This window comes from Sturnira hondurensis, unplaced genomic scaffold (assembly GCF_014824575.4).
Source record: "Sturnira hondurensis isolate 20B ecotype Veracruz unplaced genomic scaffold, ASM1482457v3 Scaffold0005309, whole genome shotgun sequence".
Taxonomy (NCBI): domain Eukaryota; kingdom Metazoa; phylum Chordata; class Mammalia; order Chiroptera; family Phyllostomidae; genus Sturnira; species Sturnira hondurensis.
This window is the reverse complement of record NW_028077940.1, coordinates 920,746-943,241: the sequence shown is the minus strand read 5'-3', so window position 1 is coordinate 943,241 and position 22,496 is coordinate 920,746. Positions and strand designations below refer to the sequence as shown.

Genomic DNA, 22,496 nt, shown 5'->3' with positions numbered 1-22,496 from the left:
GCAAGGTGTATGCGAATCAGATCAGATCCATGCTTACTAAAGATTAACTCATATTGATTAGAAGTGTCTTTTGCTAGGACCTGTCCCTGCAGCGGTAGTAAATACAGGTTAGGTGCAAGCGAGGACCTCCCAGCAGGAAGGAAGATGGGATCTGGGGAAAAGAGCAAAGGTGCTTTGCTTTTCTTGATGCTATTTCAGAAAGCAATTTTAAAAGATGTCCAAACTAAAGAATGTGTGAATTGTGTTCTGTATTTTTGCTAACAGCTAGAGATATGTACTGGTGGCTGCTTGTTTAGAAATAAGCCCCTCCCCGCCCACCCCGCCGCCAGGAAACACCAAATGGCAGGTGATGCTGGTGTTGAGGAAGGGCCCGGAGGCTCCAGGGGCTCTGGAATGGATGGCCTTAGCGGGCTCTGATGAAGGATTTGGCAGCGGCATCCTGGGCAGAGGTAGTGGCCAGGGTCGGGGTCGAGGGGGTGGAGCTAACAGAGGCATGAATGAGGACAATGAGCACATCCCCTTCACCAAGCTGGGCCAAGCCACCTGGTCAAAGACGTGAAAATGAAGTCCCAAGAGGAGACCTACCTCTTTTCCCTGCCCATCAAGGAATCTGAGATCATTTTTTCTTGGGGGCATCTCTCAAGGATGAACTTTTGAAAATTATGTGGGCGCAAAAGCAGACATGTGCAGGCCAGAGGACCCAGTTCAAGGCATTTGTCACCGCCCTTGGGGACTACAATGGACATGTTGGTCTGGATGTCAGGTGCTCAAAGTCAAATGGAAAAGTCTGCGTTAGTGCTGTCTGTCACATACCACACCCAATAAGCAGAGACAGGGATTGAATCTTTATGGGCACTTTATTCAGATGGCTGACATTCTGAGAAGACAGTGGGTTTGTACCCTAACAAGCTTACATTTCCTTTCAAGCTAGCCTTTTAATAACAGTGGACAGAATGCAGTGAGGGGGTTTGAAATTCAGGGAAAATTAGATGGAAAAAATTGCAGATTTCTCACTCAGGGTGGTTAGCTTTTCCTGGGGGAGTTGGGCGGTCATATGTCCCTCCCTGGAACACAATAGCTCTGATGTCTCCAGCTGTGCCCTAGGCAGTGATCTTTAGCTGGGCCCCAGGAGGTTGGCTGTCTTTCTTGGGAGCATGAGCCATACCCGAAGTTCCTGAAGCAATAGCTTTAACATATGCATTACCTACTAGGCTTATTAACTCTTTACCTTAAACTAAAATTTTCCAACTTTTGAGTCCCCTATCAAAAAGAAGTAATCACTGCCATCTGTGGGCCATCATCCTGGCCAAGCTTTCTATTGTCCCTGTGTGGCGAGGCTGCTGGGAGAACAAGGTCAGCAAGTCCCACACCGTCCCTTGTAAGGATACTAGGTGCTGTGGCTCCATGCTGTGTGCCTGCATCCAGGGGCACCAGCATCATCTCAGGCCCTGTGCCCAAAAAGCTGCTGCTGATGGCTGGCATCAACGAGTGCCATGCCACCCCGGGCAACTTCGCCAAGGCCACCTTCCATGCCGTCTCTAAGACCTACAGCACGCTCCCCCCAACCTCTGGAAAGAACCGTGTTCGCTAAGTTTACAGGTTAGGAACTTGCTGACCATTTGTAAAGACCTGCCCCAGGGTGTCTGTGCAGAGAACCCAGGCCCCAGCTGTGGCTGCTACATAGCTCTACACAAGGCAAATAAAGTGAATTAAGCCTGTTTAAAAAAAAAAAGCAGAACACCCTGGCATGCCAAGGTTGTGGGTTCAATCTCTAATCAGGGCACATACGAGGGTCAACCAATTAATTCATAGATAAATGAAACAATGGATCAATGTTTCCCTTGCACTCTCAAATCAATACATAAAAATAAAACTAAGCAGAACTTGTTCATTAGCTCTCTGCTGTCTGACCCTGCTTCATACTTTTATGATTAATTGGACTTGTCAGACACTACTGTTGAGAAATGAAAAACTGTTATTTCAATTAACAGCCACTGGTAATTCCGTATCGTTGATGTCTTGGATACATTTTTTTTTCTTTTTTTTTTTTTTTTGGAGATCATATAAACTTGATCTTATTTTTTTAAAAGATTTTATTTATTTATTTATTTTTAGAGGGGAAGGAGAGAGGGAGAGAAGCATCAATGTATGGTTGCCTTTTGTGCATCCCCTGCTGGTAGTTAGCCTGCAAGGAACTGGCCTGCAACCCAGGCATGTGCCCTGACTGGGAATCGAACCGCGATGGTCTGGTTCGCAAGCCCGCGCTCAATCCACTGAGCTATACCAGCCAGGGCCTTTTTTTTCTGTTTCTGAAATGGACCGTGGCACCTCTAGGCTTCCTGACTCTACTTTCTTGGGTAGAAACAAATAAGGATCTTACCTAATTAGCTAACATAAGAATTTTGCTACCCTACATACCCACACCCTCTGTCTGTGAACTGGCTCATTCTTTAGACATCAAGCTTGTTCCCATGCTAGTAAGTTAAAGACTTCTGGCATATGTTTAGATCAATATGGCTAAAATATTTTGTTTTTAGTAAAGGAGAGCCTACTCTGATTAGGCCGAGGGAAGCATCCTCTAGTGATAGGGCCATAACTACTCAACCATGACTTTACTAGCCTGGAGAAATAAAAAAATTGACCTGGTATGTAACATACAGATCTTTCACATTTGTAGAAGGTAGAAATCCTTTGAAATGGGGAAATCTCTCAGTATCGACTACACTTGGGTAACAAAGCAATGGATCTTAAACCTTTCAGAAAACCTGTTGTCTGTCAGAGGAGACCCTTTTCCAAGTCATTGCACATCTGTACATACAACTGTATTTTTCAGATTACTGAGTGGTCCTGAGTCTTGGAGTTAATGACCCTGGAATAACTAGTGTCACACACTACCTGGCTGCTTACATTGCAGTAGGCCTCCAAACGCTGGAATCTATCAGATCAGAGTATTCTCTGCTTCCAATTTCTCAGCTCTTTCCATTTACTGATTTATTTGTTGAATCATTTATTCTAGAAATAACTCTTTAATCTACTAGGTGCCAGGCATAGGGTTAAACCCAACCAACAAAGTCTATTCTCATGGCACTACCTATGTCTAGTAGATACTTCAAATGTCCTTCCTCAAACCAGCCCTTTGAGAAACAAGTGCAGGGCTCTCTCAAAACTGTTTCTACACATCAGTGCTGAGTTCTTGGTTCATCCCCATTGGTCTCCCTTCCCACAGCATGGCCAATTCCTTTCCTGGCCAATAGGAGATGGCAGAGGCTTGGAAGGAGAAGTCCAGAGCATTCCCCCAAATATACTTTTTTTTTCTAAAGGAGAAGCAGCAGGAAAGTTGGAAAAAGCTCCACTTTATTATGAAAAGTTATTTTTATCTTTTTTCCTAAAACAGGCAATTGATAAGGAAGGAGAAATAGGGGAGGAGAGTTGAAGTACTTCATTAGTCACTCTACACCTTTGCAATTTAATTCATTTGTGAACCACTTAAATAACCAGATACGGTTACGAAGTTAAGAATCCTTGACTTTTCTCTTGGGAAAAACTGAGGCAAAGATGAGCAAAGATGGAGGAAGCCACACCTACAGGTCATTCCCAATGAGATGACTTGGGTGGGGGGTGCTGGGAGGCAAGAGGAATTCACAAGGACATGGAACATAGGTGTGACTAATAAACCTGGGACTTTTGGGTGTTTGGTGGGAGTTGGGGATGTTTGTAAACCAGGCTGTGATCAGGAGAGGAGGCAGGAGCTGTAAACAAAGGGACAGTGACCTAAGGAACAGGAGAAACACATGTTCAAGAAAGGACTGATGGCCAGCCTCCCAGGGAAATGAGTGCTTAAATCCTGAGAGCCCAACAGGGGCTGAGGGAAGAGCAAGGTTCTCCACCCCTACCCCACAGTGAGCTCTGTCCTCTCCCCTTGGGACTTGGATCACCTAGGGTGTACAAGCATGCCTGATGCATTCACACTGGATTTTAGGTGAGGGTGGAATTTGGGCTCTGTCTTCAGAAACAGGATGAGAAAAGCAAGTTGGAAGATGGTGGTTGCCCTTCCCTTTCCGGCTCATTTTCAGGGTTATCTGCTCTGAATCTTCTGGAATTCAGGATCTTTAGTTCTAAGAAGGAAGGTATGTCCCGGTGTTGGAAGAGGGTCACCTTCGGCAGGACTCATCTGTGAGAGAGGAGGCAATAATGACATACAGTAATAGCCTCTGCCTCCCCCATCCACTCCCCTTAGTGAAGGCCAGTTGGCATACAGAAGTCACCTAATAGAGTACCTTCCACATCTTGAGTGCTTGTTACTACCAGTAACAGCAGCCATATTGATTTGGCTCATATTCTGTGCCAGGTATCTTATATCTTGTTTAACTCTCACCTCCAGTTAAGGTTAAGTAATTTAATGTCCAGCCATGGTTTTAGGTGCTTCATAAAAATTACTTAATCCTCTCAACAACTCCAGGAGGTACTTATTATTAACCTCATTTCATAAATAATAAACAGGCCAACAGTTAGGTTATTTCCCTGAGGTCATAACCATAAAAGATAGAATTTAAACTCAGGCCTGATTGACCCAAACCCTGTATTTTTAAACCGCACTAGAGCGCTCAGAAAGAGCCCTAGTTTTAAAATCTGGAGACTCTATCTACACTCCGCTTCCCAGAACCTCGGTTTCCTCATTTGTTAAAGAAGCAGGTTGAACCAAAGGACCTGGCAAGCCCTTCAAGTGCCACATTGTCCTCCCCTTTCCTTCGGGACCGCAGTGCCAGCTCTGAACACTAGGAGGCGCCTCTGCTCACCCACTATCAGCGCCTTGTGGCGCAGCCCGCCTTGAAGCTCCGGCTGCAGCTCCTCTTCCTCCTCCTCCTCCTCTTCCTCCTCTTTGTCAGGCTGGGCCGCTGGGGCGCTGGGAGCGCCGGGGGCCTCGGGATCCGGGCCCAGCTCCTCCAGCACCGAGTTCTCGGAAGGGTATTGGTACGTGGTCTCTAGGGCTGTCTCGCTGAAGGATATCTTGAGCTACGGATGGAAGGGAGGGAAAGCGGCGTGGAGGCAGGTCAGACAGCCCCTCAGCCTCGCAGGTGCAAGCTGGGGCGCAGGGCTGGATATGACCACCCCGCTGACTTGGCCCTCCTGTCCACTGCGGGGCCCAGTTTTCTTTTTGATGCTGGCCCTGCAATCCCAGGTATTCCCTCTTCAATCACATCGTTTCATGAGATGAGACTTTGGCCTGAGCTTTGGCAGTGGCCTGAGTGGCAGAGGCGAGTAATACAGGACCAACTTTAGAGTGTGTCAGGCAGAAGGGTGAGTATAAACTAAAAACATTGAAACAAAAACAAGTCTTGAGATCACAAATGAGTCTTTGAGAGCCCTGGGGCAATCAGGAAGGCTACCCAGAGGAGGCGAAATTTGAGATAGCTGGGGAGGGAATCCCAGGCAAAAACAGGGTAGACCTACAGTAGGGCCCAGAGGAAACAGAGACACTTCCCACAATACAGAGGAAGAAAGATAAGCCCTTGAAAGGTGCAGCTGGGAGAGGTGAAAGGAGAGAGGAAAGTCCATGAAAACATAGAGTTGGCATAGAGCGTACACCAGAAGGGACATCAGAGACGAAGGCAAAACACCAGACAGGAGATCTGGAAACTATAGAAACTCCTTCCTAAACACAAGGACCCAAGCCCAGCTGTTCTCACTGCAGTTCTTTGCCTTCCTAAGAAGCTCAGTGGGAAAGAGGTAGGGTGGGATTAACTCTGGAGCCAAAGCCACAATGGAGACAAACAGAATTCCATGTGAATTACTTGGAAAAGTCCAGATGATCTACTGAGGCCTTCTCTGGCATCTGTTTTGAGAAACTTGGGGCTGGTTCCCTGCCACCTCATCTCAGAATGGACTGAGATATGAGACTGAGAACCCTGGAGGGTGGCTGGACAGGTGGTTGCTAAAAAAATGCATCTACACAGAAGGCTGGAACTGATGGACTGTCACTCGTAGACTCCAAAGGAGCCAGCTCCCCATCTCACTGGGAGCAAAAGCCAGGGCCTGACCAAATCCTTCAGGATGGATTTGGTCTGACCAAATGCTCTCACCTCTTGGGCACCCTCCATCCACTCCAGCTACACAGGCCTACTGGAGGAACTCCCACCTCAGGGCCTTTGCACTGGCTGTTTCCCCTCTGCCTGGAACGCTGTTTCCCCAGACATCTCCATAGATCCCTCTCTTACAGTTACCCAATTATAAAGTTATCACATTCATTCCCTCACACCCTGGCCCTCTAACTTCCTCTTATCCCTTGTCTGTTTCCCACCACCCCCATAAGCACCTTCTAACCTATCAGAGAACTCATTATCCTTGTAGCTGCTGTCAATAAGAGCATGGAAACAGCTTTACTGGGTAAGGAAGGGCTCATCCAGACCCCAGATGAGGTCCCTACCAAGGACTAAAGCTGAGGGAGAAATGTTGGGGGGGGGCAAGCCAAATACAGTCGACCCGAGTCTGTGTAAAATGGCTAATAGAATCAGGTGACAGCAAGCAGACCCCTTACATCCCAAATTCTCAAAAGGGGCCACTTTTGGTTCTGTTACTGATGTGCCCAAACTTCTGAGAACCTATTTCTATTGTCTTTTCATATTCCCTTTCAGGATAACAAGCTCTGTAGTTTATTAGCCACTCTGAAGGAACTCATTTTGTTTGCTTTCAGTCTATGTTTGACTCTTCCCCGACACTTTCTACACTGACCCTGCTACCCCCACCCCAGCAACTTCTGACTGGGTTTCCCAGGAATGAAGAGCCTGGGAGGGGTGGGGGGAGGGTACAGAATGGGTGACTCACTGGCTCCTCTCATCAGCTATATAAGGTCACAAGGGGGCTGGAGAGGGGAGGGGCTGGTGTCTCAGCTGAGAGGCCTCCGGGGAAGGGCAGCAGCCACAGCCCATCCATTCTCTGGCCTTCAGTGCCAGGCCTGGGATTTCTCTGAATAAGACTGATGGAATTAGCCTGCAAATGAGTTATTTAGGGAAGGCAGGGGTGAGGGCTGGGGTCTTCCTATTCCTGAGCCAGGGGTTTGGGCAGAGCTGGGACAGGGCACACCAGCCCCTCATGAGCTGGTGCTGGAAGAGGGCAGAGAGGGGAGGCGCATGGGTCTAAAGAACTCTGTTGCTTCTTTCCCACCCCCACCCTGAGCTCTGCTTCCTTCTTCTCACCACATCCTGAGCAGTTCTGGAAGGCCTGAGCCCAGTGTTCCCCACTCAGCCCCACCAGCCTTCCGGCCCCCGCCCCAGGCTTCCTGTTTGGGTGATCTGCTTCCGGCTCCCCAGCTCCCTAACCTAGGTATGCTCACCATCACAGGTTCTGTCCCACACCTGATAGCCCCTGGGCTTTGGGTCCCAACTTTTATGCCTCCTTCCGTTCTTTCCACATGAAAAACACAAGCCAACTAACTCAGGAGGAAGTGACTTTTCTGAACACTTTATCCTGGCGGTTCCTGATCTACCCTCCTTGCTTTGTCAAAGGGCTTGGGACACTGCTGGGGGATAGGAGCTTAAGCTTCTTGTGATGATGAATGGGGGTATCAGATGACCCCATGCTTAATCTAGGTGTTTTTCCGCTGAAACTGAGGACTCAGAAACCAAATCTGAGGGCGTCACATGTGGGATGAGGACTGGAGACTAGGAAGGGCTTCCCTGCTTCTGGGCACATGTGTGAGGTGCAGGGGGCTCTCCTTCCTTTCCAAGCTGGAAATAGACTGGTATGAGGGAAGGGACTAGGGAAGAGGTAGGGGTGGGACCAGGCCGGGGAGCTGTCAGCCTAGCTTCTCCTACTTTTCTGTACAACCTGATTCCAGTTTAACCTCTGACCCTCTGCTGGCCTCAGCCCTCACCCCAGTCCTCAACTCTCATTGGATTCTGTTCTCACTAGTGCCTCCAAATTCACATCTCTTGTTTTCTACACCAAGACGAGGGAGAGGCCCGTCTTGCAGGAAGAGAGGGGAAAATGGAGTGCTGAGCCAGTCCTGAGGAGGGAGGGGAAGGCCAGGGAGAAAGACAGGGAGGGCATATATTGGAAGTGGAGAAGGCTTTTCTTGTCCCGGGAGGAGTACTGTCTGAAGCAGTGGCCCAGCTGGTGGTGTGCAACCCCAAGGTCACTCATTTTAAATGGCCTCTGTGCGGAACTTTCCTGTAGGGCAGACTGGCTCTTTGGTCAGTCCTGTTCCATTCCCCACCCCCTCATCCTAGGATGTCCCCACTCAACTCTGTCCCCCTCTTCCTTGGACTGTGAGATTTTCCTCTACTCATGTCTCCCCTCCATTTCTCCCCAGCCTTCCTGTCCCCACATTCTCTCCCTGGAAGGCTGAAAGGACTTTCACCCTGGTGACCTTGCTATTATAGATTTAAAGTTGTTGGCCTGACTGCCACCAAATGGGCTGAGTTGGGTCGAAGACTCAGAGGAAAAGAAGAAAAGAAATGGGGTAGAGGACATCAGAGCTTGATGGAGTGGAGGGTAAAGTAGCCTGGGCACACCCTGAGAGTGACACACCCAGGGACAGCACTAGGTTGTGGGCAGGATCCTTGGGGCTTGAAAATGAATGAAAAAGGAGGGTTACAAGAAGGAAGGGTGTTTCAGAGAAGGGGTGGCAGCAGGAATTAACAATAGAGGAAGACCAGAATACAGGAGTATAAAAAGATGAGTTCAAAGCCCAGAGGGAACAGACAAGTGGGCTTCTAAGAAGTCTGGCTTAGCTAGCTGCTCCATACCTGTTTGTGGTGCCTTTCAGGGGACCCCTTGACAAGACAGCTGCGGCTGAGGCGAAGGTAGCCCCCAAGAACCGAGATTTCCTCAGCAGTTGGGTACCGCTTCTTCCCAGCACCAGGGACCGCAGCATCAGTGGTGCCTAGAGTGGCAGGGACTGCAGGGGGGGCAGACCTTCTTGGGTTGACTGTGAAGGTGTGTCCACTGCGGCGGGGGGGCCCCACCCCTGGCCCTGCCTTCACCCCATAGAACAGCCGGCTCATGAGGGGATCCCCAGGGAACTGGGGGGCAGGTGGGGTTGGGGGTGAGGGAGACAGAGGGGCTGCGGGTGGGGGCCGGAGTTCCCCAGCTTCCTCTTCCTGCTGTCTAGAGCCTCCAGTCCCAGCGTCCTCTGGTGGGAGGGGGCAGGGCACAGAACAGCGGTTCTGCAGGGTGCTCAAAGACCTGCCTTGAGCTCCTGCCTCCTCCTCTTCAGCCTCTGCATCAAGAGGTCCCAGATGCTTCTCAGCAGACTCTGGAGGGGTTGGCTTCTGAGTTTGAGTCTCTGTGTCCCTGGGTGTCCATTCTCGGACCTTCCCAGAGTACAGGGTCCATCTCCACCCTTCCGTCAGCCTCAAGTCCCCCTCGCCATCTTCCACAGGGCGCGGTCTCTGCTCTGCTCCTCGTACTCCTCCAGAGCTGCTGTCTGGAGCCCTTCGTGTCAGGGTCTCAGATAGCCCTGTAATCTCTTCTGGAGCCATCCTTGGAGCTGACCTGTCTCCTCTTCTCCCGCATTCCTCTGAGCTCTCTTTTCTTTCTCCTGAGCTCAGCCTCCATTCTGATGCCTCCAGTTGTATCAAACTTTGTTCCTGAGACTCTATGGAGTCAGGCCTCCATTTATGGGCCTCTGTCAGGCCCAACTGCAGACCATCAGACTCTGCTGGGCTCAGTCTACTTTCCACCATCTCTTTTCTCCTAGGGCTTTGTTCCTGAGGTTCTGCCAGTCTCAGACTCCAGTCCGGTGTTTCTCTGGGACTCAGCCTCCATTTCTGCACCTCTGACAGCCTGGAGATCCTGTCTCCAGCCTCTCCGGGGCTCTGCCTCCAGTCCAGAGCTCCTGAAGGCCTGGGACTTGACTCTCTGGCTCCCCCTACCCCCAGCCTCCTCTCTCTGGCTTCCTTAAGACTGAGCTGCTCTTCCTTAGACTCTCTTCCTTTGGGGCTTGGATCCCTCACCTCCCCAGGGCTCAGTCTCCAGTCCCTGGACTCCAAAGGCCCAGGCTTCCTTTCTGCAAGTAGCTCATCACTCCGGTGTTGCTGCTGCTGCTGCTGCTGCTGCTGCTGGCGCTCCTGCCGAATGAATCGGTTCTGGTGCACTGGGCCAATGGCCTCCAGGAGGACCGCAGACTCGTCTGGGTCTGGAGGTCCAGCCTCTGTAGTCCCAAATTCAGAGCTAGGTTCCCCAGGAGACAGACCAATCTTAGCCCGGCGCCGCTCCAGGAGGCCCCGCTTCCAAGCTGGCATCTGGGACAGACGTTCCCTCTCTGCCTTCTCCCGGCCCCTAACGGCTGCTTCCTCCTGCCGGCGCCGGGCCAGCAGCTGTAGCTTCCAGTCTGGGATGGTGGCCATGGTCGCCTTGAGGGTGGGGAGTACTGGGGGCAGAGAACAGACAGGAGATGCTACTGAGAGGCCCAGGAGTGAGGCTGGGGATGAGAGGACAGAAAGTGGAGGGGAGAGGTGGGACAGAGAAGGGCAGAGGAGCTGAGGGGGAGAGGGTAAAGGGGAAGAGGGAAATGAGGCAGGACAGAGAAAGGGGAAAACCAAGGAAGTAAAGAAAAGGCTATGGGTCAAGTTGATGCGGGGAAGGGGAAGAAGTAAAGAGTAGAGATTCAGATGTGGCAGCTCAGGGTTAATGAAAGTCAGAGACGGTCCCAAGGACGTGAGAAGAGAGAAGGGCAAAAACAAAGTTGGTATGAAGGGAAGGAAAGTAAGGCGGCAGGTGAGGGGGCCAAGATTCGGGCGAGGTGGCGTCACTGCTACCCCGGGAGCAGTGAGAGTGGGGACGGTGGTCAGGGAATCAATCCCTCCAGGAGAGGGGGACGACGGGATTTGAACAGATGACGGGGTAGTGAGGAGGGACAGAGAGTGGAAAGATCTAGGGGAGCAGGGGAAACGGGGGTCAGAGGGTAAAGGAAGCTCCGCGGATGCAGCTGGGCGCGTCTCTGCTCTGGCTCCGGTGGTCCAGGCTCCCCTTCCAGCTGTGCGTGGGCCCCGCCTTCTGCCCCCCTTCCGCCCCAGGGCGGGCCAGGGAAATACCCTCCCCCGGGGACTTTCAGAACCCGGGCGCCGGGCTGCCAGCGCGTTCCCAGAACCCTGACGTCCACCCAGACCCTGGCGCGTCACCACGGTCTGCCTCCCCCACCTGCTGTGCCCGGGACCCAGCAGCGCGGAGAACCGGCTCCGCGCCTCTTCTCTCCGGAGCCTTCGCGTCCCGTGCCGGGGTCTTGGCTCTCAAGAAACCCTGACATTGTCCCCCATCCCCACCCCGTGCCGGCCGCACAGACAACCTCAGCACAAAGAGGCGTCCCCCCAAGGTCCCGGCCAGGGGCAGGAGTGAGGACGGAGCAAGGGGAAAGCCCTCCCCAAGTCTGAAGCCCCTCAGTCAACTCACACGCTGCGGGAGCTCCCGGGGGAGGGGGTGCGGAGGAGCCTGGCGTCGGGATAGAGGAGGGTAGAGGAAGCGAGAGGAAGCGGACAAGAGGGATCCAGGGAGATCCGGAGACAGGACGGGGGGAGGAGGGAGAGGAGGAGTGAAAGTGGGAGCCCTAAAGGAGGGACGGAGACAGAGACCTTGGGGCGGGAGGGGGGTAGGGGGCGGCGGCCGCTTTGTCTGAGGACAATGGGGAGAGAGGGGGCGCGGGGCGCGGGGCGGAGCCCGAGGGGGCGGGGCCTCGCTCCCGCCTACCACGCTGGGGGCTTCGCTCCCAGCTCCGCTTTTCCGGCCGTTGCCCCTGGCCCTCCGCTCTGAGCCCCCAGGGCCCCTCACCTCTCTCCTGCCCAGTAGCCTTGGAAAACCCAGGTGTCCGGACGCCCGCCACCCCCATCCCGCAGACCCAGGGCGGCGGCCGGTGACTCAGGCCCCTTAAGGGACCTGGGGAGGAAGCAGCCGCAGCTCTGAGCTGGACCCGCCCTTCCCATCCTCTGCTGCTCCTCCCCGCGTTTTGGCCTCGGGGGCCGGCCTTTGGTTGCTGTGGGGTCCCGGGCCACCGCCAGGCAGTGGGGGACCCATTGGGACGGGGACGGCAGGAGAGGCACTCGGAAGCCAACAGCTGTGGAAACTCGCTGCCTTCGGAGCTCCTGTCTCCCTTGAGTTCCACGGTCTTCGGGGACATAGCGGGACGTGGAGGAAGGAGAACTGGGCTGCTCCGGGAAGGGCGGGGGCGCCGCCCAACGGTCGCCAGAGGGCGCGGTGGCTGTTCAGGCTCGAGTTTGGCGCGCCCAGGCTTGGCTCGCTGTCATTCCCAAACTCCGCCCTCCAGTTTAAGATACACTGATAAAGCTGCGCACCATAAGTAGAAAAACCAGGCTGACATTTATTTTCCCGCTGTGCGTGTTACTAGGGAGGGCAGAGAGACCTTAATCACTCTAATTAAGAGCTGGAGAACCCTTTCAACTAAGTTCAAGGACGGAACCCTGGGGCGGGGCCTAAAGAGGTGAAGAGGCCAGCCAGTGGGAATGGAGGAGGTATGGAACCTGAAGGGGCAGCCACTAGCGTCAAATTTGCAGACCCTAGCAGAGCGCCTAGAAGCCAAACCTATACCTGGAGAAGGGGATCTTTGGGTTGCAGAGATGAGTAACTCTGCCAGGGGAGTGGTCAGACTGGACCCTTCTCCTTTTGAAGATGTTGGGAAGGGGGTGTCAAGCCCTAAACTGAGAAGACCTGTAAGTCCCCCACCCCTTCTTGCTGGCTGGTGAGAATTGGACCTTGAAGTCTTGAAACTTAGTGACTATTTTACCACAAAATAAAATTTAGGTTATGGAGATGGACCCAGGGAGTGGAGTGGATGAGATAGTTTCTTCAGTCCATGGATTTGGGCCTCTGGTCTGAAGCAGCCAAGACCTGGATATCAAGGGATTTGAATTCTGAGGGAAACAGGAAGTACAGGGGTTGAAACCAAGGTTAGCTTCTCAATAGGCCTCACCCTCCTGAGGCCGGGAGAGCAGGTGGAGTTTTCTTTGTAGCTGGGCCCGGAGGTAGCATAGGTCTTGCTGGTCAAGTCCATGAGCCAGGCCCAGGTACAGGGTAAGGAGGAGAGCAAGGAGGAGCCTATCAGTGCCCAAGGTGGGTACCACCCACAGCACTGTCAGCAGCTCCACACACACTGGGTGACGCAGGTGGGAGAAGAGTCTCAGAGCCCGGGGAGACTTCAGGGCCAGAGGCTCCCCTAGCCCCAGCACATGGTAGTACACCTAGGAGTGGGAGAACAGCTTAGAAATGGAGTCAAGCCCCTTTCATAACTTAGCCACCTTTTCTTCCCCTTCCAGGCACCCTCCTGCTATAACTCAGGCCCAGGAACCACCCTTCTAAGTCTTGGGCCCCTGACCCTCATCTTCAGGCCATGAACCTTCCACAGGCTCAGGAGGCCCATGGTTTTTGGCCTTTGAAGAAGGGCTGAGGTAAGACTCATACAAGAAAGGTAGGTAAGGGAGCTGAAAGCAAGAGCAAGGTAGAAGAGCCTGGGTCAGGGAGGGGGAAAAATCCTGGGAAAGCCAAGAGGTGTTCTTGAAAGGATCAAAGGTAGGGATCTGGGAGCCTCACCTGTTTGAGGCCCATGAGCTCTGCGTAGTCAAAGACGAGAAGGATGCTGAAGATGAGGAGCCAGGAAATGACGTGAAGCACAAAGCACAGGAGGGGCACCCAGGTGGCCCATGGCTCTGCTTGAGCTGCCCACAACACAGGGCCTCTGGGAACAGGTTCCCAGTATCGCATCACCATCTGGGGAAGGATGAGGGGCTGGGAGACCTAGACCCAGAGGCTGTCCCCACCCGAGACTGGCTTGCAGCTCTCCCCACCTTTACCATGAGCATCACCAACCAATATTTAGCATGTGAAGGATGTTGGGTGGGGTCCGAAGGATGTAAGGATGATCTGTCTACCAAGAGGACTTACAGAATGGATGAGGGTGACCAGAGAGGCGCACAGTAGCCCTTGCCAATCCGCCACTGAGAAGACAGATGAATACTAACTAGGACGCCTTCTCTTGGTTTTGAAGAAAGGATAGGGCTTTCGAAGAGTTAAGGAGACTCTCAAGCGGTACATGAACAAAGTGCAGGTGAGAATGCACATGGTGTGCATGCTTGGAGAATGAGAAGCAGTGCACTGGGGTGTGTGCTGTGAGGGAATGGAAGCTGAGATTAGAGTCATGAATACCCTGAGGTCTCCTAAACTCACACTTTTATCAGAAGTCTAAGGTCCTTGCTCCTGCTATCTAGGGCATCCTTCCCAGACTGTTTCTCTTAGGGACTTAGCTTCCAGGGCTTCATACCTGCAAAGCCAGAGCAGTGCATGCCACGTACAGTGACCTCTGAAGAACCCCAAAATACTGGGACATCCACACTTTCACTGTCTCAGTTGCCATGAGGCTGTGCTGCGCCACAAATAGTAGCAGGAGCCCCAGATCCCAGGCCAGAGGAGCAAGAATGCTGCGGTCCTGAAAGGCAGCCAGCCATTCCTGGTAGGCATCTAGGGGAGTTAGAGAGCGAAAAGAACAGGACCCTCTACCTTCATCTTTTGGAGTTCCAGGCCATGTCCCATAATGCTTTCAAGAACCTTAACTTTCTCTGTAGTCTGCCCAGTTCGCTTCCCCATTCATTCCATTTCCTCCCACTTTCCTAGGCCTCCTTTAGAGCTACGGAAGCCGATTCCTGTTGGGTAGTGACAAAGGCATAGCAGGAGAGGCTACCCTTGCCCCTCTCATTTCACTCCCCCTTTTTAATCAATCTCCTCTCCATAGATCTGTCTACAAAGCACTTTCCTTAATATGCTCTGTTTATCGCCCTTTCCCTTGATCTCAATCCTAACCATCCCATCTCTCCAACGGTCTAACCCCTGACTTCCTTAGTTTTTCCTGCAGCTTCTCAGAACCCTGCTGGGTTGTAGATCCCTCTCCGGGACTTTTCCTGTCTAACAAGCCCTGCCTTGCTCCCTCTCCTCTGGCTCCACCTTCCTACCCCAGAGCTCATCTCTGATGATCCCTCCATCTCACCTGGACCTCCAGACTCCGTCATCCCTCTAAGAAGAGGCCGAAGGGAGGTAAAGCGCACAAACTCCACTCCCGTGCCAAAGGCCAGGATGAAAGAGGCGAGGGCAGCAGGGACCACAAGAAGTGCAGGGGCCATGGCGATAAACAGATGGGTGAGGAAGAGGCGGGCTCAGGATTCCCGCGGCCGGAGGCCCAGCCCCCCGCCACACCTCCCGAAGGGATCCAGCCCAGGAGGGCGGGGCTTCTGCACACCAGTGCCCGCAAGCCGCTCGGCCAGCGGTGGCAGGGCCCAATTCCAAGTCCCTCTCCAGAGTCTTCCTCTCCATTTTGCAGAGAGAAGGTTAGAATCCCAAATCAGAGGTGAAAGGGCAGTACTGCAACCACTCATGTGGGTTGAATCCTACCGTGGCTATTCCCCGCCCGCCCCCTACCCCCCCTTCTAAAATACAGCTTGTCTTAGAGGGTTCTGGCCCAAACACCGATAGAAAGCTCCTTTATGCAGTCCTGGCTGGAAAACATACCCAGAGTTAGAGGTCCTAAAGCCTCGATTAATACAATAATGAAGGATAAGAAAACGGCTGAGAAACCAAAGCTGTGAGGCACCTACTAACATCTCGTTAGATTGAAAAGTTAGTGACTATTTTACCACAAAATAACTTAATCATTCATCTGTAACTTATTAAAAAGTTGAATTGCTTCTCTACTTGCTAAGAAGGGCAGAGAACTCTGTAACACTACAAGATTTGTTGTTTTTTAAATTTAATTTAATTGACTTGAGAAAGGAAAGGAGAGAGGGAAAGAGACATGAATTTGTTCCACTTATTTGTGCATTCATTGGTTTATTCTTTTATGCGCCCTGACCAGGGATTGAACCTCAAGCCTTGGGGTGTCGGGATGATGCTCTAACCAACTACTAACCCTGCCAGGGCAAGATTTAGCCAAAAGCTGTTAATTTGTAACCAGAGAATAAAAATGTGAACATACTTGTGGTAGAAAGCTTTGGTGATTACAGTTGCAAATGCTGCAGTAGGAATTTCTTTTTTCTGAACAGGTTTTATTACTCAGAGGGCATGGGGTTCAGTCCTTCTTGGCTGCTGCCTTCCTCATGGCTGCAAGGACTTTGCTTAGCTCCTCTCTCTTCCTCTTGGCAGGGAGGTGTGTCCCTACCCTTTTCTTGATGAACTTCAGGGCCCTCTTGTCCTTAGAGACCTTGAGCAACTCCATGGCGCGCCGCTCATAGGGGGCAAAGCCACACACCTCTCAGATCAGGTCCCGCAGGAACGTGGTGTGCTTGGTGAGGCGCCCACGGCATCGGCTGTGCCTCGGCTTGCTCATGTTGTTACTTTGTGGCCCTTGTTGAGGCCCACAGCAATGGGGTAGCAGAGAGCCAGGACTGCTGTTCCTCAATGGGGCCGAGGCGGAAGGGTTCAGTAGGAAAATTTTATCCAAGCTTCTAATTAACTATATGACTTCTCTACAACCTCATTAGCTGGACTCCACTTATTAGCCAGAAATCATTAAGGTCTTTTGTGTTAACATATTTTCCCTTACAAACCTGTTTGTAATACATTCAAACTAGACCAACATTCATATCTAAAAAGAAGATATGAATCTTCTTTTTAGATTTTAGAAAGATTTTAGAAAATTTTAGAAAATCTAAAAAGATTTTCTCAATCAGGCCCTGGCTGGTGTAGCTCAGTGGATTGAGTGCGGGCCTGCAAACCAGAGGATCGCAGTTCGATTCCCAGTCAGGGCACATGCCTGGGTTGTAGTGCAGTTCTCTGCAGGCCAACTCCCAGCAGGGGACGCACAAAAGGCAACCATACATTGATGTTTCTCTCCCTCTCTCCTTCCCCTCTAAACATAAATAAATAAATAAAATCTTTAAAAAAAAGAATTTATAAAAAAATATTTTCTTGATCAAACTTTTTAAAATTGTATTTTTATGATTATGCTATTGGAGTTGTCCCAATTTTTTCCCCTTTATCCTCTTCCACTCAGCAACCCCCACTCCCTCAGGCAATCCCTTCACCATTGTTCATGTCCATGGGTCATGAGTATAAATTTTTTGGCCCTGGCTGGTGTAGCTCAGTGGATTGAGCATGGGCCTGCAAACCACACATTCGCAGTTCGATTCCCAGTCAGGGCACATGCCTGGGTTGCAGGCCAGTTCCCAGCAGGGGATTCATGAGAAGCAACCATACATTGATATTTCTCTCCTTCTCTCCTTTCTTTCCCCTCTAAAGATAAATAAATAAAATCTTTAAAAAAACAATAAAAGCATTTAAAAAAATAAATTATTTGGCTACTCCATTTCCTATGTACTTTCCAACCCCACGGCTATTCTGTAATTACTTGTATTTCTTAACCCCCTCACCTCACCCATTCCCCCGCATCCCCTCATATCTGGCAACCATCAAAATATTCTCCATGTCCATGATTCTGTCTCTGTTCTTGTGTACTTAGTTTGGTTTTTTTACATTAAATTGTGAATAGATATATATTTCTTGCCATTTGTTCATAGTTTTGATCTCACTTTTCTCAAATAAATCCCTTTAACATTTCATAATAATGGTTTGATCATGATGAACTCTTTTAGCTTTTACTTGCCTGGGAAGCTCTTTCTCTGCCTTTAGATTCTAAATGATATCTTTCTTGTATAGAGCAATCTTGGCTGTAGGTTTCTTGCATTTTCATGACTTTGAATATTTTTTGGCAATTCCTTCTAGCCTGCAAAGCTTTTTTGAGAAATTAGCTGACATTCTTATGGGAACTTCTCTGCAGGTAACTACCTGCTTTTCTCTTGTTACTTTTAAGATTCTCCCTTTATCTTTAACCTTTGGTATTTTAATTATGATGTGTCTTTGAGTGGAACTCTTTGCACCCATTTTGTTTGGGACTCCGCTTCCTGGGCTTGCATGTGTATTTCCTTCACCAAATTAGGGAAGTTTTCTTTCATTATTTTTCCAATTTCTTGCTCGTTCTCTTCTTCTGGCAGCCTGATGATGTGAATGTTTGGACACTTGAAGTTGGCCCAGAGGCTGCTTATACTATCCTCATTTTTTTGGATTCTTTTTTGTTGTTGTTGTTCTGATTTGTTCTTTTTTGCGTCCTTATATTCTAAATCATTGATTTTAGTTTCAGCTTCATCCACTCTACCATTGTCTCCCTGTAAATTGTTCTTTATTTTAATTAATGTATCCTTCATTTCTGACTGGATCTTTTTTATGCTGCTGAGGTCCTCATTCAGTTCCTTGAACATTCTTATAACCAATATTTTGAAGTCTGCATCTAATAGAATGGTTATCTCCCTTAAAAAATTGTATTTACTAATTTTTAGAGAGTGAGGAAGGGAGGGAGAAAAAGAGGAAGAGAAACATCAACCTGTGGTTGTCTCTCACATGCCCCCTACTGGGGACCTGGCCTGACACCCAGACATGTGCCCTGACTGGAAATCAAACCTGCAACCCTTTGGTTTGCAGGCCCATGCTAAATCCACTGAGCTATACCAGCCAGGGCTGCTTAACTCCCTTTTGTTTGGTTTGTTTTCTGAAGTTTTGATCTGTTCTTTCATTTGGGCCTTGTTTCTCTGTCTCCTCATTTTGGCAGCCTCCCTGTGTTTGTTTCTATGTATTAGGTAGAGCTGCTCTGACTCCCTGTCTTGGCAGTGTGGCCTATTGTAGCAGGTGACCTATAGGGTCCAGTGGCACAGCCTCCCTGTCACCCAAGCTGGGTACTCGAGGTGTACTCTTCGTGTGTACTGACCACATCCTCCTCTTGGAATTGAGACTTGAACTTGATTGCTGTTGGCATGTCAATGGGAGAGATTTACCCAGGCCAGTCAGCTGCAAGGACTGGCTGTGACCACTGATCATCAACCTCCACCACCCATAGAGGATCAGCTGTGCAGGGCCAGGGTGGTGGTGTTCTGATGTTGTCTGTAGCTGCCCACTGGGTGAACAGGCTCTGGGGTTTCCCCAGGATAGTGCACACCAAGCTCAGACCCCACCTGTGTTTTCCCTGGGGCCACTTTGCCTGAGCTGTAAAGCAATCTGAGAATGCTACTACTTGTGCTATGCTTGGAGATTTTCTAGGTCAAGCCAAGCTGTGAATCTAAACTGGCTACTGCTAGTGCCCAGCCTGGGGCGACTTAGCCAAGGATACAGGGCTAGAGGCTCACTGAGGCTGCCTGTTGCTTGTTTGAGAGGATTTAGGAAGTTTGAAGCCTGATCCAAGACTAGCCATTCATATGGAAAAGCTAACAGCTTGGGTGAGCCAGTAAGTTGGGAGAGAGTCTCAGGGGATCTCCAGGGCAGGGCAAATAGTGTTAGGCAGGTGATGGAGTCTCAGGTATGGTACCTCCCTGCCAGCTCTGTGGCTTTGTGAGGGGAGGGTTCAGAAAAGAGCCAATGGCCTCTGCCTACCTTTCTGTCTGGGAAGAAGCTGTCCCTCAGCTCTCACCTTGATGTTAGACACTTCAGTTTCTCCTCGTTTGCCACTGGTGCCTTTCAAGCTGCTACCCTGGTGCTGCAGCTCAGAGGGAGTGAGTCTGAGTTAGTCTGTATGTGGGTTCTTTAAGAGAAATTGCTTGGGACTGTAAGTTTCTTCCACTGACTCAATTCCAGCTGGTTTATGCAGCCAGAAATTATGGGGACTTATCTTCCTAGCACTGGAACCCCCTAGTTGGTGAGCCTGGTGTGGGGCTAGGACTCCTCGTTCCTGAGATATCCCTCCCAAATTTTTATCCACCACACCAGCCCGTTCTGCATTTCTGCTCCTCCTACCAGATTAGGTGGATATAGTTTCTCTAATTCTGTGATTCTCAGACTTCCAATCAACTCAATTTCTTATGGTTCTGAGTGATGGTCAGAACTTTAGGTGTAATTTTGATGTGGTTCTCGAGGAAGCAAGTCATGTTTACCTATGTCACCATGTTGACCAGAAGTCTCCATCAGATTTAAAAATCATGTGTTAAGAACCTACTCACAGCCTTTTGGCTCTCTGAGCAGCACCATAGCAATGGGCACGAACATTCGCCTCATGAAAGGCAGCAAAAAGGGAGCCAAGAAGAAAGTGATTGATCTGTTTTTCTGAGGAAGATTGGGATGATGTCAAAGCACCAGCTATGTTCAGTATAAGAAATGTGGAAAAACACTAGTCATAAGAACTCAAGGAACCAAAATTACAGGTGATGATCTCATGAGTTGTGTTTGTGAAGTGAACCTCACTGATCTGCTGAATGATGAAATGCATTTGGAAAATTGAAGCTTATTACTGAGGATGTTCATGGCAAAAGCTGCCTAATTCTGTGACATAGATCTTACCTGTGACAAAATGTGCTCCATGGTCAAAAAATAGCCCTTGTTGCTCTGGCTGGTGTGGCTCAGTGGGTTGAGCGCCAGCCTGTGGACTGAAAGGATGCCCATTTGATTACTTGTCAGGGCACATGCCTGGGTTGTGGGCCAGGTCCCTGGTTGGGGGCATGCGAGAGGCTTACCAATCAATGTTTTTCTCCTTATCTTTCTCCCCCCTTCCCCATCTCTCTAAAAAAATAAATAAAATCTTAGAAAAGTATCCCTTGCCAGTGTGGCTCCATTGGGTGAGAATCATCCCATACACAAAAAGGTTGGGGGTTCAATCCCCAGTTAGGGCACATACCTAGACTGTGGGATTGATCCCCAGTTGGGCTGCATATGGGAGGCAATCGATTGATGTTTCCCACGTCAGTGTTTCTCCCTCTTTCTCTCTAAAACCAATCAACAGACCTTGATGGACTTCTGGCCAAGATAGAGGAGTAGAAAGATACATTTTGCCTCCTCATGAAATCAAAAGAAGGACAACAACAAATTTAAAAACAGAAATGTACAGGGCAAAGTGAAATTTGTCTCAGGACTTCCACCAAGATGGAGGCATAGGTGGAAACACTGTGCCTTCTCCCACAACCAAGTTTGAATACAACAAAGGTTTGGAGAACAAAGACACAGGCAAAAAACAGAAAATTGAATTATGCAGAAGTCTGACTACAACTAATCGTTCCATGGGGATGGTAAGAGGAGCAGAGCCAGCAGCGGAGCAGGGTTGAGCAGGAAAGATCCCCAGACCTAGGCGCGCAAGTGGCCTGGACCCAGGGTGTGGGGCAGACTGACCACAGTCGCAAATTCGCGCACAGTGAGACGGACCACGCAGGCCCTAGGGGGCGAGAGCTGACGGCGGTGGCACACTGGCCTGCAGTGGGATGAAACGCGTGGGCCCAGTGACTGTGGCAGCTGCCGCACCTGTGGGGGCCGCGGCAGGAGGTGGCAGATGGGACACCATTGCTCCTCTTTGACCCCGCCCCCACATACAGCATCACACCCCAGCGACTGAGTTGCCCTGCTCTGGTGAACACCTAGGGCTCCGATCCTGCTACGTAACAGGCACGAACAGCCCAAAAGATGGTTCAAGAAGAACTCAAAGCCCCAGAGCTGATAAACCTAAGTGAAAAAGAAATAGCGAACCTCTCAGATGCACAGTTGAAAATACTGGTGATCAGGATGCTCACAGAACTAGTTGATTATAGTCACAAATTAAAGGAACATATGAAGGCTAAACTAACTGAAATGAAGGGAGATGTCCAGGAAACCAATAGTGATGGAAAAGAAACTGGGACTCAAATCAATGGAATGGACCAGAAGGAAGAACAAAACATCCAACCAGAATGGAATGAAGAAATGAGAATTCAAAAAAATGAGGACAGGCTTAGGAACCTCCAGGACATCTTTAAACGTTCCAACATCCGGATTATAGGGGTACCAGAAGGGGGAAAGAAACAGCCACGAGTGGAAAACATATTTGAACAAATAATAAAGGAGAACTTCCCCAGTCTGGCAAAGGAAATAGACTTCCAGGAAGTCCAGGAAGCTCAGAGAGTCCCAAAGAAGTTGGACCCAAGAAGGAATACACCAAGGCACATCATCATTACATTAGCCAAGATTAAAATGAAGGAGAGAATCCTAGAAGCAGCAAGAGATAAGGGGACAGTCACCTACAAAGGAGTACTGATCAGACTGTCAGCTGATTTCTCAAAAGAGACCTTACAGGCAAGAAGGGGCTGGAAAGAAGTATTCCAAGTCATGAAATCCAAAGACCTACAGCCAAGATTGCTTTATCCAGCAAAACTTTCATTTAGAATGGAAGGACAGATAAAGTGCTTCTCAGATAAGGTCAAGTTCAAGGAGTTCATCATCACCAAGCCCTTATTATATGAAATGCTAAAGGGACTTATATAAGAAAAAGATGATGAAAAATATTAACAGTGAAAGGACAGCAATCTCACAGTTATTAACAACCATACCTAAAACAAAAGCAAAGCTAGACAGCTAGATCAGCAGTGGAACCATAGAAATGAAGAACGCATGGAAGGTTAGCAACAGGGGAGCCCTAGGGGAGTGGGAGGAGGAGAAGGGGGGAGAAGGTACAGAAAATAGCATAGATGGTAGGTAGAAAATAGGTAAGGGGGAGGGGCAAGAATAGTGGG

The 22,496-nt window shown here is 50.1% G+C and overlaps 2 protein-coding genes and 2 pseudogenes across 5 annotated transcripts; 1 reads left to right on the top strand and 3 right to left on the bottom strand.

The window, feature by feature from the left end:
- The first annotated feature begins 339 nt into the window (after positions 1 to 339).
- LOC118987621 (40S ribosomal protein S2-like) lies at positions 340 to 1,684 on the top strand (annotated as a pseudogene).
- Positions 1,685 to 3,334: 1,650 nt separating this feature from the next.
- Positions 3,335 to 11,581, bottom strand: PPP1R18 (protein phosphatase 1 regulatory subunit 18). Of its 2 annotated transcripts, none has more exons than XM_037046853.1 (4): positions 11,140 to 11,581; positions 8,745 to 10,369; positions 4,797 to 5,013; positions 3,335 to 4,171 (listed from the first exon to the last, which is right to left on the bottom strand). In XM_037046853.1, the coding sequence occupies exons 1-4, from the start codon at positions 11,243 to 11,245 to the stop codon at positions 4,152 to 4,154; spliced, it is 1,968 nt and encodes a 655-aa protein (XP_036902748.1). In that variant the 5' UTR covers positions 11,246 to 11,581; the 3' UTR covers positions 3,335 to 4,151. The 2 variants fall into 2 exon arrangements, with proteins under 2 accessions (XP_036902748.1, XP_036902749.1); XM_037046854.1 differs by having other exon boundaries at positions 11,389 to 11,581.
- Positions 11,582 to 12,289: 708 nt separating this feature from the next.
- Positions 12,290 to 15,180, bottom strand: NRM (nurim). 3 transcript variants are annotated; one of them, XM_037046846.1, is made up of 4 exons: positions 14,984 to 15,175; positions 14,264 to 14,460; positions 13,537 to 13,713; positions 12,290 to 13,187 (listed from the first exon to the last, which is right to left on the bottom strand). In XM_037046846.1, exons 1-4 carry the CDS (start codon positions 15,114 to 15,116, stop codon positions 12,906 to 12,908), a joined length of 789 nt encoding a protein of 262 aa, XP_036902741.1. In that variant the 5' UTR covers positions 15,117 to 15,175; the 3' UTR covers positions 12,290 to 12,905. The 3 variants fall into 3 exon arrangements, with proteins under 3 accessions (XP_036902741.1, XP_036902742.1, XP_036902744.1); XM_037046847.1 differs by lacking the exon at positions 13,537 to 13,713 and having other exon boundaries at positions 14,984 to 15,176; XM_037046849.1 differs by lacking the exons at positions 13,537 to 13,713; positions 14,264 to 14,460 and having other exon boundaries at positions 12,953 to 13,187; positions 14,984 to 15,180.
- An 837-nt stretch (positions 15,181 to 16,017) lies between these two features.
- Positions 16,018 to 18,793, bottom strand: LOC118987642 (60S ribosomal protein L36-like; annotated as a pseudogene).
- Positions 18,794 to 22,496: the final 3,703 nt, after the last annotated feature.

Bases quoted from the DNA above. Each gene is read 5' to 3' on its own strand.
- NRM (XM_037046846.1), bottom strand. From the start codon at position 15,116: ATGGCCCCTGCACTTCTTGTGGTCCCTGCTGCCCTCGCCTCTTTCATC. The intron at 14,461-14,983 runs GTGAGATGGAGG...TAACTCCCCTAG, and splicing joins GACGGAGTCTGGAGGTCCAG to ATGCCTACCAGGAATGGCTG. The intron at 13,188-13,536 runs GTGAGGCTCCCA...TCCCACTCCTAG, and splicing joins AGCTCATGGGCCTCAAACAG to GTGTACTACCATGTGCTGGG.
- PPP1R18 (XM_037046853.1), bottom strand. From the start codon at position 11,245: ATGTCAGGGTTTCTTGAGAGCCAAGACCCCGGCACGGGACGCGAAGGC. The intron at 10,370-11,139 runs GTGGGGGAGGCA...CTCTGCCCCCAG, and splicing joins CTGGGTCCCGGGCACAGCAG to TACTCCCCACCCTCAAGGCG. The intron at 4,172-4,796 runs GTGAGCAGAGGC...CCTCTCTCACAG, and splicing joins CCACAAGGCGCTGATAGTGG to ATGAGTCCTGCCGAAGGTGA.